Source organism: Aquarana catesbeiana, linkage group LG05 (genome assembly GCF_042186555.1).
Source record: "Aquarana catesbeiana isolate 2022-GZ linkage group LG05, ASM4218655v1, whole genome shotgun sequence".
Classification (NCBI taxonomy): Eukaryota; Metazoa; Chordata; class Amphibia; order Anura; family Ranidae; genus Aquarana; species Aquarana catesbeiana.
The window spans coordinates 242,521,764-242,534,809 of NC_133328.1; the positions used below are offsets into that span (position 1 = coordinate 242,521,764).

Genomic DNA, 13,046 nt, shown 5'->3' on the forward strand with positions numbered 1-13,046 from the left:
GTTACATCAAATGCATTCAAATAAAAGCAACTAGAATAAACACAGATGTTTTTTGTTTTTTAGCTATTTTTTCTTTTACCAAATGTTTATCCCTGTAACTCCAATAGGGTTTGTAATTCTTCTCAGTCAGTCTTGTGATATAGCAGTACAGCCAGGTACCTGACTGCCTTGCAGAGTACACTGCAGTTTAGCAATGAAGTCTGGTCTAGGACACACACCAGCCTATGTATGGGCAGTAAAGGAGCAGCAGCACTCTGTTTATTGTTAACTAATAGTAGAGTAATAGTATCGTAAGAGCCGGTTCACATGTGTGCGGTGTGATTTTATTCAGTTTTGCATGTGTTTTTAGCCACGCTAGCATTGAGCTTTATTATAATGCATGTTTTGATGAAAGCGCATCAAAGATGCAGCATGCAGGACTTTTATGTGTTTGCATCAAAACATTCATTCCAATAGCGTTCAATAGTAGCGTGGCTAAAAACGAAGCATAAAAATACATTGCATATATGTGAACCAGTCCAAATAGAGCCCATGGTGGACTCTAGTGCTGTCTATCCTGGAAGCTAATATCAAGACAAATGTAGAAGCTTAGGCTGGATCTAGGTAAAAAGGATTTAAAGCGTTCGTTACCCTAACACTTAAAGTAGTTGTAAACTCAGAAAAAAACAAACAAAGAAACCCTGCAAGACAAAGGCATAATGAGCTAGTATGCATCACATACTAGCTCATTATGAAATACTTACCTTAGAACGAAGCTGTTGCAGCGGTCCCCGCATACCGCTGAGTCTGACACTATGTCTCCCGGGTTATTTCTGGGTTCGCAGACTCCTGCGCTGTGATTGGCCGGAGCCACGGTGACGTCACTCCCGCGCATGCGTGCGGGAGCCGCCCGTCACAGCATGGCTACTGAAGAAATGGCACAAGCGGGCCGTTTCTTCAGTGCGCCTGTGCCAATGACGTCGGCATGTGCGGATACAGTGAACATCTCTTAAACTGTGCAAGTTTAGGAGATATTCACGGTTCCCACAAGTAAGACTTATTATAGGCTTACCTGTAGGTAAAAGTGGTGTAACAGGGTTTACAACCATATTAATATTCCTGATATGTTCCTGCTGTACTATGTAATTGTCTGAAAAAATATCCTGTTTCCTAACAAAATCTGACCACACTAAGCAGGAAAGCACAACGTGGCCAGTTCTTTAGCTAGGCTGGGAACTCAGTGTGCTCTCCCATGATCAGACTTGTCCTGACACGCCCCCGCTGCACAGCCACCCACTGGGAAGCTCAGTGTGCTGCTGCTTCTCCTCCCCCAGCTCTTATGCAGCTGAGAACAGAAGGAATGCGATCACTTATAAAATAGGGAAAAAAGGTATTTATAATTTTTTTTATATCTATACACAAATCTTTTGCATTACATTTCTATTTTAAACTAAAATGGTTTGTTTTACAAGGTGATTGTGTACAACCACTTTAATGGCTTTTAATGAATACAGAATAGATTACCTTCCTAAGGTCAACAAATCATAGAAGGAACTACCAAAAATTATATTTGATGTGCTCACTGCAATTTAGGTTTTATAGTAGGAGACCAAGGCTGTATTTAAAATAAATAGCATTTCAATTTTTTTAGCTAATAAGCTTATAAAAAAACCCAAACATTTTTTTTACCTTCTTTAACCATACCAACACTGAGGCATTTTTGAAATCTGCAGTACTGGCAGCGGTTTCTTCTTCTTTTGTCCACTGGACAAGTTTTGTTTGCCAGACATACATATTTTGCATTTTTCTGCACTGTTCTCTAAAAACATATAGGAGAGAATACTTTTAGTTGGTGGAAAAACAAATGAAGATGAGGGAACAAGGCATGTAATTTATCACTGCATAAACAAAATGCAATTTGCGATATTAGGTGAAATAGATCTTCCTAATGCAATAGCCTGCAGCAAAATTCTATGTATCAGAGCTAATGGTGCCTATTATAATAATCGAGACGACTTTAAAAAGATTCAGACACATTTAAATAGTACAATACAATTATACTGTGTATGAAATTGCTACTCAAGTAATTTTACATTTAAGGGTTCTCATTTACAAACATTTTTCTTTTTTAATTTGTGTAAATTAGATTTTTCAATGTCAAAAGTGAGGCTCTATAGGAAGTACAATAAATATATTTTTTATATATCTTTTTATTAAATTTCCAAGATCATTATACAGCATAAGTTTGCAAATACACACATTATCAAAACCTGAATAGAAGTAAAAAACAAAGATATGGGGGAAAGGAAGAAATTTTATATATATATAGGGTGGAAAAAAATCAATGATTTAAAAAAAAAAATTAAAAAGATCTTAAAAAAAATCAAAACAATCTGATCTTTTTGATTTAAATCAGATTTTTTTTTATTTAAGTCAGATTTTTTTTATTTTTATCAAATTTATTTTAATAAAATGCTATCTAAAGATAGTTTTCTATTTAAGATAGATTAATCATTTAGTTTATTCAGCATGAAATGGAGCTTAGTTATGTAGAATGAGGCTGTATATTCTGCAATATTTACATTTTTGGTAAACCCATTCAATGAATCCAAGCTCTGCAAGCTAAGATAACATGCACTGCATTGATGCATTCACACAATTTCACAGTAACCATGAGATAAAGCAAAGTTCAGGAATAGTCCTTTATCCCATTGTTTTGCAAATCTATGTACCCTATAAACAGTACGATTGAATCAGTTCTGATATCGCTGTTTTACTAACCTGACATCTTATTATTCTAAATAGAAAACATTCATTCTGTTTGCAATTATTAAAGATTCTAACTACCAGCAAGAATGAGTCCTTACATTTAAAGAGCACCTGTTAGCGGCATCCACTCACCTGCTGCCGCCACGTCCCTCACCTTGTTGTGTCACTGCTGCATCACCAGCCATCCCATTAAAGTGAATGGGACTGTCGGTGAGTCAACAGCGGGTCAGAGGAGGAGCCGCTGTGGGACAGAGATGACAGTTGCTCTGTAAAAATTATGATTTAAATTGAGTTGATTTACATCAAGCCTTTTTACTAGTGATTTAAATCCTGATTTAAATCGAGTTGATTTAAATCAAATCAACCCTGTATATATCTATCTATATATACATATATATATATATATATACATATATATATATATACATATATATCTTCTCTCTGAGTTACATATGTTAAGAATTATAAATCCATGTGGCCCACATCTAGTAAAATTTTTCATAAACTCCCTTTGCATTTGTAAACCCAGCACTCTGCCTCCATGATCCTGTCTACTTCTAATATCCATTCAAGCAATGTTGGGTGTTTGTCACTCCTCCAGTAACGAGGTATAAGACTTTTGGCTGCATCTAAAAGGAAAGGTAATACACTGTTCTTATATCTTTTAATTGAGATTGCTGTGTTATGGAATAAGATTTGAAGAGGGTCCTCGCTTACTGGGAAAGATGATATTCTGTTTATCCATAATAAGATGTCTTCCCAATATTTTTGTATCTTGGGATATTGCCACCATAGATGCAAACATTTTCTGCAAGCCCCTCGGTCATGCGTACTAATTTAACCCTAATTCTAGAGATGAATTTATAACCTGGTTCTTGCATTTTTGTACTAATAGATGTAGAGTGAGTGAGGGTAAAGATTTTTAACTTGTTACTAAGTGGAACTTCACGCTCCAGTTCTTGCTTCCACTCACTCCAGAAAGGTAGTTCCTCAGGTATATATAATGTTAAAAGAAGTTGATACAAGTTGATAAGAGATATGAGTCTTTAGATCTTCTTACGCACATCTTTTCCCATATGGTTACAGAATCTATTAAGCGGGGGGGGGGGGGGGGGGCGCGTACCTCAAGAGTTTTGAAAAAAATGTTAAAGCTGTGTCTCCACAAAAAAAACCTATTCGGGAAAAAACATATTGCTAACGTAGTTCAGCAAGGGTAAGTAAACTGCCACCTGAGGCTACTACACCACAGCTTATGTCAGTGCCACTGCCCCAGGTACCAAAGAAGGACATATCCTCTTCTGGAACAAACCATGGAAATCCTCCCAATGGAGCTAGCTGGGACACTGCAGGAGCCAATTTCACCATTGTTTACTCTATCCCAGACCCACAATGTAGCTGTTGTTTATGGAGATACCCCTTCCAACAAACTCCTATACGTGTATGCTGCCGGCACCCATGGGGCATGAGTAAAATGGCATCCAGCCATATAATTTTCTATTTTAACCCAAATCTTATCACTCTCATAGTGATTCCTATTTAGGATCCTCACTAATGTCATAGCTTTATAATATGACCGGATATCCGGTAATCCCAACCCTCCCCTGCTTTTTGGGCTCTGTAATATAGAGAAAGATATTATAGGATTTTTTAATAACAATATACTATATAGTCTATAAACATCTTAAGTACACATCTGAAAAAGGCATTTGGGAGATTAATAGGGACTGTATGGCAAAGATATAAATTCGAGGGAAGAGCATTAATTTTTAGAACATTTATCATTTCTAGCCATGTGAGAGGGCTCCTTCGTCACCTGAGCAGGACTTTTTGTAGAGTTTTCAACAATTGTTCATTATTTTCTAGGTTCAACATTTTCTGGTCTACAGAGATGAATATACCTAGGTAACACATAGACTGCTTTACCCACACAAATGGAAAAGCTGTTTGACATTGTTGTTGAGGAGATTGGTGGGGAGGTTAATAGCAAGGTTTTCAGATTTATTATAATTAATTTTAAAGTTCAATAACTTTCCATACTTATTCAATTCAGTCATTAATATAGGGGGAGATATAACAGGATCTGTAATATAAAAAAGAATATCAGCATATGCTGCAATTTTTTTTTTCAATAGGACCTATTGAATTTCCTTTATATCCGAGTTTTGCCTAACCTTGCGAAGCAGGCATTCTAACATTAAAGCAAAAAATAAAGGTGACAGGGGACAACCCTGTCTAGTCCCATTTCTTATTGGAAACCTATCTGAGAAAGTTCCATTTACTCGTATCCTGGCTTCTGATATAACAAAGTTATCCATCCTCCTATACGGAAACCTAACCCCAAGAACCACAATAGTTCTTCCATAAAGGCCCAGTCCACCCTGTCAAAAGCCGTTTCGGCATCTGTAGAAAGGATTAAAGAGGGTTGGGAGGTTAGCTGGTGGGTAGCCCATTTGATGGTAATAATGGCCCACATGGTATTATCACATGCCTCCCTACCCAGAATGAATCCCGTTTGATCAGGGTAGACTAGAAGGGCAATGAATCATTTAGAACCGTTATAAATATTTTGTATTTAAATTTACACATTTCTATTCTATATGTAATGACACAAGAAATATAAAGCATAGCTGTCTTTTTGTACTAAAAACCATGTATGGGTTACAGCACCCTCCACATATCTTGCAGTATATCCAGACACAGACCCGCTTCATTCTTCCCAGCTCTCCATTACTCCAGAAAGTGTTTACATCCATTTCTCCCCTAGGTGCCCCTGTTTCAGTGTGCTGGCATGACTACAGACTCTACAGAGATGAATGGAAGAGCCGAGTTGAGAGCCAAGTGGAAAGGCCAATTTAAAGTGGTTGTAAACCCTTTTACACTACTTTTACCGTTCAGGAGATATTTACTGTATCAGCATGTGCCTACATCATCAGCACATGCGCACTGAAGAAACGGCTCGCTCGTGCCGTTTCTTCAGCTGCTGCACGGGAGTGACGTAATTGCGGCTCCGGCCAATCACAGCGCTAGAGCCCACGATACCCGGAAATAACTCTGGGAGACATGTCGCCAGCCACAGCGGTGTGCCGGGACCGCTGCAAGGGGATTTGATCTAAGGTAAGTATTTCATAATGAGCTAGTATGCTATTCATACTAGCTCATTATGCCTTTGTCTTGCAGGTTTTTTTTTTTTCGTGGGTTTACAACAGCTGTAAAGTACAGTACAAAGGTACTTTAAAGTGGTTGTTAACCCACTTCCATAACTTTATATAAGCTCCTCTGTGTTCTAATAACAAGTGCTCCTGTCTGTGTTTTATTTTAAAAAAAAGCCTCCTTTACCATGTTTCACAGTGGTTCCCTGCTATCACGTCACCGGCAGTGTCTCCTCTCTGCCCGGCTGACAGATGCAGTGGGCAGGGCAAAGATTCCCCCTGCTGATGTCAGCCAGGACACGAAGAGGAGAGGAGAGAGAGAGCCGACCGTCATGTGATCGCGGGGAACTGCTGTGATATAGGGTAAAGGATGCATTTTTTTAAATAAAGCACACAGACAGGAACACTTGTTATTAGAACACAGAGGGGCTTATATAACGTTTTAAAAGTTATGAGAGCAGCAGAAGTGGAGAGGGCTGGCACTGACACAGGGGCAGACAGGCAGGGAGGGGAGGGGGGAGGAGGACAGAGGAGCACATAGTAGGACAGGTGGGCTGCGGATGATGGAGGCACGTAAACTGACCACGGTGTCAGGGCTCAGCAGCCATAATACACCATGGTCAGTTTACAGGGGGGAGAGTATAGCCAGGCAGGATCAGCCAGGTATTACAGGTGTTACAGGGGGCCAAATGACACAGCACAAGCACTGTGCTGTATAAAATGCTTTAAAGGGACAGGATCCATTTGTATTATTTTTTTGGGGGGTTAACAAACGCCTTAAGCATCAGAAGATGAAGGATGTGAGAATGAATGTGCTGTACATTACACAATACATTCACAGACATCTGCATCACCGATCTCTGACTGATGAGTTTGCGTGTAGTGGTTCCTTATAGAAAACCTGTCCTGGCCTAAAACATTTCTATGGTATCAAGAGTGCTGAAGTGCACTTTGTGGAACCTGCAAGTACCTGATTTTGTCTCAGTGTCCCAGTGTCCAAGTGAGTCCAAGTCTAAGTCTCCTTTATTTCTAGACCCAGGCTGTACTGAGAGCCTTGACTTCTACCCAAGTGGGGACTAATTACTCACCTCCTGATGCTATTGCAGCTGTCAAATGCCACTAGTAGTCAGATGAGGATCTTTTATTTGACAGCTGAATGAGGCTTTGGCTCCAGGAAGGCCAGGAGCTTAAAGTGCAACTTCAGTCATTTTTTCATCTTTCCATCTATTAAATCCTCTACCCTTATTATTTTAACTTTGGATAGTAAAATATTTTTTTCTGCCAGTAAATACCTTATACAGCCCACTTCCTGTTTCTTGTCTGGAAAAAAGCCTAGGCTTATGACATCATGCACAGCTCTCTCTCTCTCTCTCACTCTTGTGACAGTTTGCCAGGAAGGGAGGGGGGATATGTCATAAGAGGGCCAATGAGAGCTGCAGACCTAGGTGTGCTCTGTATGTCTGTGTAAATCCAGGAAGTGAACCAGTAGCAGTTTCAGCTGCCCATAGTTAAAATGGTTGCAGCCAGACTCAGTGGAGGGAGATTTCTGCAGCATATTTGGCAAGTATAGAATCACAGTATATATGAAATAATATGCAAAGTGGTTGGAGGGAAGCTTGAGAATGGCAAAGATGTTTTTATTACAAATTATGTGAGCAGACTGCAGTTCCTCTTTAAAATCGACTTAGAAAAGGCTTCATGTACAGCTTAAGCCTAGAATGCAAGGAGGTTTAACAGGAATACATTTGGAGAAATATAGAGGTACCTTTACAAACAACAAGGTGCCTACACTTTAGCACCGTTGTTTTCTTTGAAAACTTTTAGGTCAGGTATGGTATGCCTTGGTATGAAACTCAATTAAAAAAATGGTATCTTCTGTAATAAATGCTTCCCCCGCTTGTTGGCGGCAGTGTACACTGAGCCACGCATGCACAGCTCAGAATACATTTACAACACTCATTGTGTGTTGCCATAATGAAGTGACTCCCATGCACATATGCAGGAGTGAAGTCATCACGGCTCAGCCATTCAGGCAGCTGAACATTGTAACTGGGAGCGTCCAAGCACTGACAGCGCTGTTCTGGAGGGCTTCCTTTGATAGGTAAGTCTGTCGTAATGTGCTAGTATGCAGTGCACACAGTGCCTTGTAAAAGTATTCATACCCATTGAAATTTTCCACATTCTGTTATGTTAAAACCAAAAACTTAATTGTATTATATTGGGATTTTATGTTATAGACCAACACAATGTGGCACATAATTGAGAAGTGGAAGGAAAATGATAAATGGTTTTCAAAATTTTTTACAAACAAATATCTGAAAAGTGTGGCGCGCATTTGTATTCAGCCCCCCATGAGTTAATACTTTATAGAACCACCTTTCGCTGCAATTACAGCCTGAAGTCTTTTTGGGTATGTCTCTACCAGCTTTTGCCCATTCTGCTTTGCAAAATAGCTCAAGCTCTGTCAGATTGGATGGAGAGCATCTGTGAACAGCAATTTTCAAGTCTTGCCACAGATTCTCAATTGGATTTAGGTCTGGACTTTGACTGGGCCATTCTAACACGTGAATATGCTTTGATCAAAACCATTCCATTGTAGCTCTGGCTGTATGTTTAGGGTCGTTGTCCTGCTGGAAGGTGAACCTCCGCCCCAGTCTCAAGTCTTTTGCAGACTCTAACAGGTTTTCTTTTCAGATTGCCCTGTATTTGGCTCCATCCATCTTCCCATCGACTCTGACCAGCTTCCCTGTCCCTGCTGAAGAAAAGCATTCCCACAACATAATGCTACCACCACCATGTTTTATGGTGGAGATGGTGTGTTCAGAGTGATGTGCAGTGTAAGTTTTCCAGCACACATAGCGTTTTGCTTTTAGGTCAAAAAGTTAAATTTTGGTCTCATCTGACCAGAGCACCTTCTTCCACATGTTTGCTGTGTCCCCCCATGGATTCTCGCAAACTTCAAATTGAACTTTTTATGGTTTTCTTTCAAAAATAGCTTTCTTCTTGCCACTCTTCCATAAATGCCAGACTTGTGGAGTGCACGACTAATAGTTGTCCTGTGGACAGATTGTCCCACCTGAGCTGTGGATGCAGCTCCTCCAGAGTTACCATGAACCTCTTGGCTGCTTCTCTGATTAATGCTCTCCTTGCCAAGCCTGTCAGTTTAGGTGGATGGCCATGTCTTGGTAGGTTTGCAGTTGTACTATACTCTTTCCATTTTCGGATGATGGATTGAACAGTGCTCCGTGAGATGTTCAAAGCTTGGGATATTTTTTTATAACCTGACCCTGCTTCCAACTTCTCCACAACTTTATCCCTGACCTGTCTTGTGTGGTCCTTGAGCTTCATGATGCTGTTTGTTCACTAAGGTTCTCTAACAAACCTCTGAGGGCTTCACAGCACAGCTGTAATTATACTGAGAATAAATTACACATAGGTGGACTCTATTTACTAATTAGGTGACTTCTGAAAGCAATTGGTTCCGCTAGATTTTAGTTAGGGGTATCAAAGTAGAGGAGGCTGAATACATAAATGCATGTCACACTTTTCAGATATTTATTTGTAAAAAAATTTGAAAACCATTTATCATTTTCCTTCCACTTCACAATTATGTGCCACTTTGTGTTGGTCTATTACATACAATCCCAAATAAATAAATTGATGTTTTTGGTTGTAACATGACTAAATGTGGAACATTTCAAGGGTTATGAATACCTTTTCAAGGCACTGTACTAGTACTTTATGGCATTTTCCTCCTGGGGGGCCCATTTCGATTTCTTTTTAAGTGGACTTTAATACTGCTTCAAAAAATATTGGATTGAGTCATACAAACTTCATAAAAAATTGATGTAATTAAAGTATAATCTTGCAAATCTGACAACTGAATTAAAAGCACATATTGCAGCATCTGACAATGATTATGTGTGTTTTCATGAATAGCTAAATTTTTACTATATTGCCATGTATTGCTGTATAGTGGAGAATATTTACTATATGTTTAAGACTACAAATCCTACTTCTGTGACAAAACTAGCAAGAGCGGCCAACTTCAATCCAGCCATTACCACCAGGTAAAAAAGAAAAAGATAGTGGCACTTGCAAAGAATAAAAACAGCTTCTTTTATTGTGCAAAAATAGGAATGAAGTCCCATTAACCACGACACAAAGATATTTCATACATCACATTCCATGGGGGATTGTGTTCATGCTCCCGTTTTCCTGTTGGGTCCTTTTCCTCAGCTCCCGGGCCAGAGATGCTTTGGCAGACCCCTAGCATGTGGTATCGCACGGCCCCAGTATTGGTTCATACGTGAGTATTTTCAGGCATGGCCAGTCATCTCCAATTTACTTCCATCTCCCTATGTTGGCAGTTTTTATTAGATTACATTGCTTTTCTATATCCCTTTTCAGAACACCAATGCATCTTCTCCTGATGAGTGGATAGGAGTCCACGAAAAACGTCAAGCCCACTCTAATGCACTCATTTTACATTGACAATTTTTGATGGTTTACCTATGTACTAGACTTGATCTTGTGATATTGTTCAACCTTTATATGGAGGATTATGATGTACATGTTGTATGTTATGAGCCATGCTGTTATTATTCATACTATGCATATGGATAGTCATTGTGCTTTCATACATGTTATACTGATTTATGTCATGCCATCTTTGGTTCAACAATAAACATACATATGTTTACATTCATGTGAATTTGTTTGGTCCCACCACACACACTTCATTCATAGCCCCAACTTTGGAGAAAGGCTTGGAACACTTCCTGGAGTGCAGTGCTAAAGGGGATAACCTCACAGGCTTGATCGCGACATGTTTCTGGGCACATTCCTCCTACCACCAGGGTGCGTCAGCCCAGAAACTGTCGCGATCAAGCCTGTGAGGTCATCCCCTTTAGCACTGCAATCCAGGAAGTGTTCCAAGCCTTTTCCCCAGCTCTCCACCATTATACCATCTTCCTGCCGACCGGAAGAGCGCGCGATCAAGCCTGTGAGGTCATCCCCTTTAGCACTGCAATCCAGGAAGTGTTCCAAGCCTTTCCCCAGCTCTCCACCATTATACCATCTTCCTGCCGACCGGAAGAGCCCACAGAGCGGCTGAGACAGCTGAGACAACTGAGACAGCATACCTTCTACTGTCCAGTGTGATGGATGCCCTACAGAGCGTTTACCCACAGATGTACCCTTCCTTGTTTACCTAGATGTAAGTTACTATGTGTGTTTTTATTAAAACACACTTTACAGTCTAACTCAGAGGCACCCGCAATTGTTTTTTCTTGCATATCTTGGAGACCGCTTCTGCTTCCCTGCTAAGGCTGGCCCCGAATCAATAGACTAGGCCATTGGACTTCAGTACTATAGGATCTGTTTCAGTACCAGCTCCACATGTATATTTGTTAATGCAAGTGTGTGGGGTTGTGGTGCACACCTAGCCGACCAACTGACACTGGACAACTGGAACAAGTGCTCCAACATGAGGGAAATGAACGCAGTGGAACAAGCCCTACTCTCCTTTCAATGCCAGATCAGAGACAAACATGTTCAAATTCAATCAGACAATACCATAACCACTGCCTACATCAACAGATAGGAGGGCACCAGGTCTCACCGATTGATGACCCTAGCAGATAACCGTCTAACTTGGTCAAAAGCAAACCTACTTTCTCTATCGGCTATCCATCTGAAAGAGACTCAAAATTCACTGGCAGATTTTCTGAGAAGGAAAAAAGCCTGACACAAGCAGAATGATCCTTGGATCAAGAAACATTCAGCTGGCTTGCAGAGATATGGGGGACTCCAGCAGTAGACCTCTTCACTTCAAGAACAAATGCTAAGACACCAAAATTCTTCTCCTTAACATTAAATGATGGCAATGCAGGTATAGCCCAAAAAACTGAAAGTACTACTGCTCAAATGCACCCCAAACCTGTATCAGTCGGATCAGCATGTGAATAAACTGGTACAAGGCAGACAGGATCGGCTTGTCAAGCTCGAGTGCATACAGGCACTGACTCCCTATTGCATTAGTGTGAATGAAATGGGTAAAATATGGCTTCAGCTCCTGTTCTCCACCTGCAGAGAACTCCCCAGACATGTTTTGCCTTTTTCGGGGCTTAATCATAGACAGCAATGCGGGGTTGGATGCATTTGCCCAAAGTTGGTCATTCCCTCTAACTTATGCATTCCCCCTGACAAATTTGATCCCAAAAGTAATCCTAAAGATCAAGGAAAGGGCCGCAGTTAAGCTGATCCCACCCTGCTGCGCAAAAGGGCATGGTTCACTCATTTGCAAAACATGAGTGTACAACCTCACATCTCATTGCTGCTGAAGGAAGATCTTCTGAAACAAGGTCCAGCAATGCACCCTAATCTGAAAATCCTAAAACGTTCAGCTTGGCCACTGAAGGGATGATATTAAAAAACAAAGGGTTCTCAGACAAAGTTGTCAACACACTCCTAGCCAGCAGGAAGAAGGTAACACTAGTCATCTATGAGAAAGACCGCAGAAAGTTTGCAACCAGTTGTAAGGGAGGTGACCATAAAAAGAGACCACTCATACCAACTATGCTACGATTTTTTACAAGAAACAGCAGATAAGAAATGTTCACACAGCACCCTCAAAGTGCATGTCTCAGTGTTGTCTTGTTTCTTTGGATAACAAACTAGCAGAAGAGCCTCTAGAAAAGAGATGTATTTGCTCTATAGCTAGAACAAGACCCCCCCCCAAAGTGTGAAGGAATGTGATGTAGATAATAATAATAATAATCTGAAAATGTCTATTTTCTTATGTGCATACATATTTTTCTCCTTACTCATTATATAAGTATACAGGTTTGCTCTGTTCTTATATTTTTCTCAAGATGGCGGGTACCCCCTACATCCCACACATCAGAAGAATGCGGAACTGAAGATAAAACCAAGGACAGCCAAACCTCGTTATGAGGAATCTCCATCTTCTTTTCTATCTTAACCAATGAGATGTACTTTTAGACTAACATAGCAATGACATATTTTTGTGTATAAAACATTAGCACCGCCTTGAATAAATTAGAAGTGTAAAAAGTAACGGTGCTGAGCGTGTCTCAGAGTGTTTACTTTTATATGCATGCATAGCCACCCTTTCCAATTAGAGAC

The 13,046-nt window shown here is 40.2% G+C and overlaps 1 protein-coding gene across 2 annotated transcripts in view; it reads right to left on the reverse strand.

The window, feature by feature from the left end:
• The window catches only part of NR4A3 (nuclear receptor subfamily 4 group A member 3), a 179,014-nt gene that overhangs the window by 58,864 nt on the left and 107,104 nt on the right, over positions 1-13,046 (reverse strand). For both annotated transcript variants that reach the window (XM_073630649.1, XM_073630648.1), the window contains one exon: positions 1,669-1,798. In XM_073630649.1, coding sequence (XP_073486750.1) covers positions 1,669-1,798 — 130 coding nt within the window. The remainder of the gene's footprint in view (positions 1-1,668; positions 1,799-13,046) is intronic.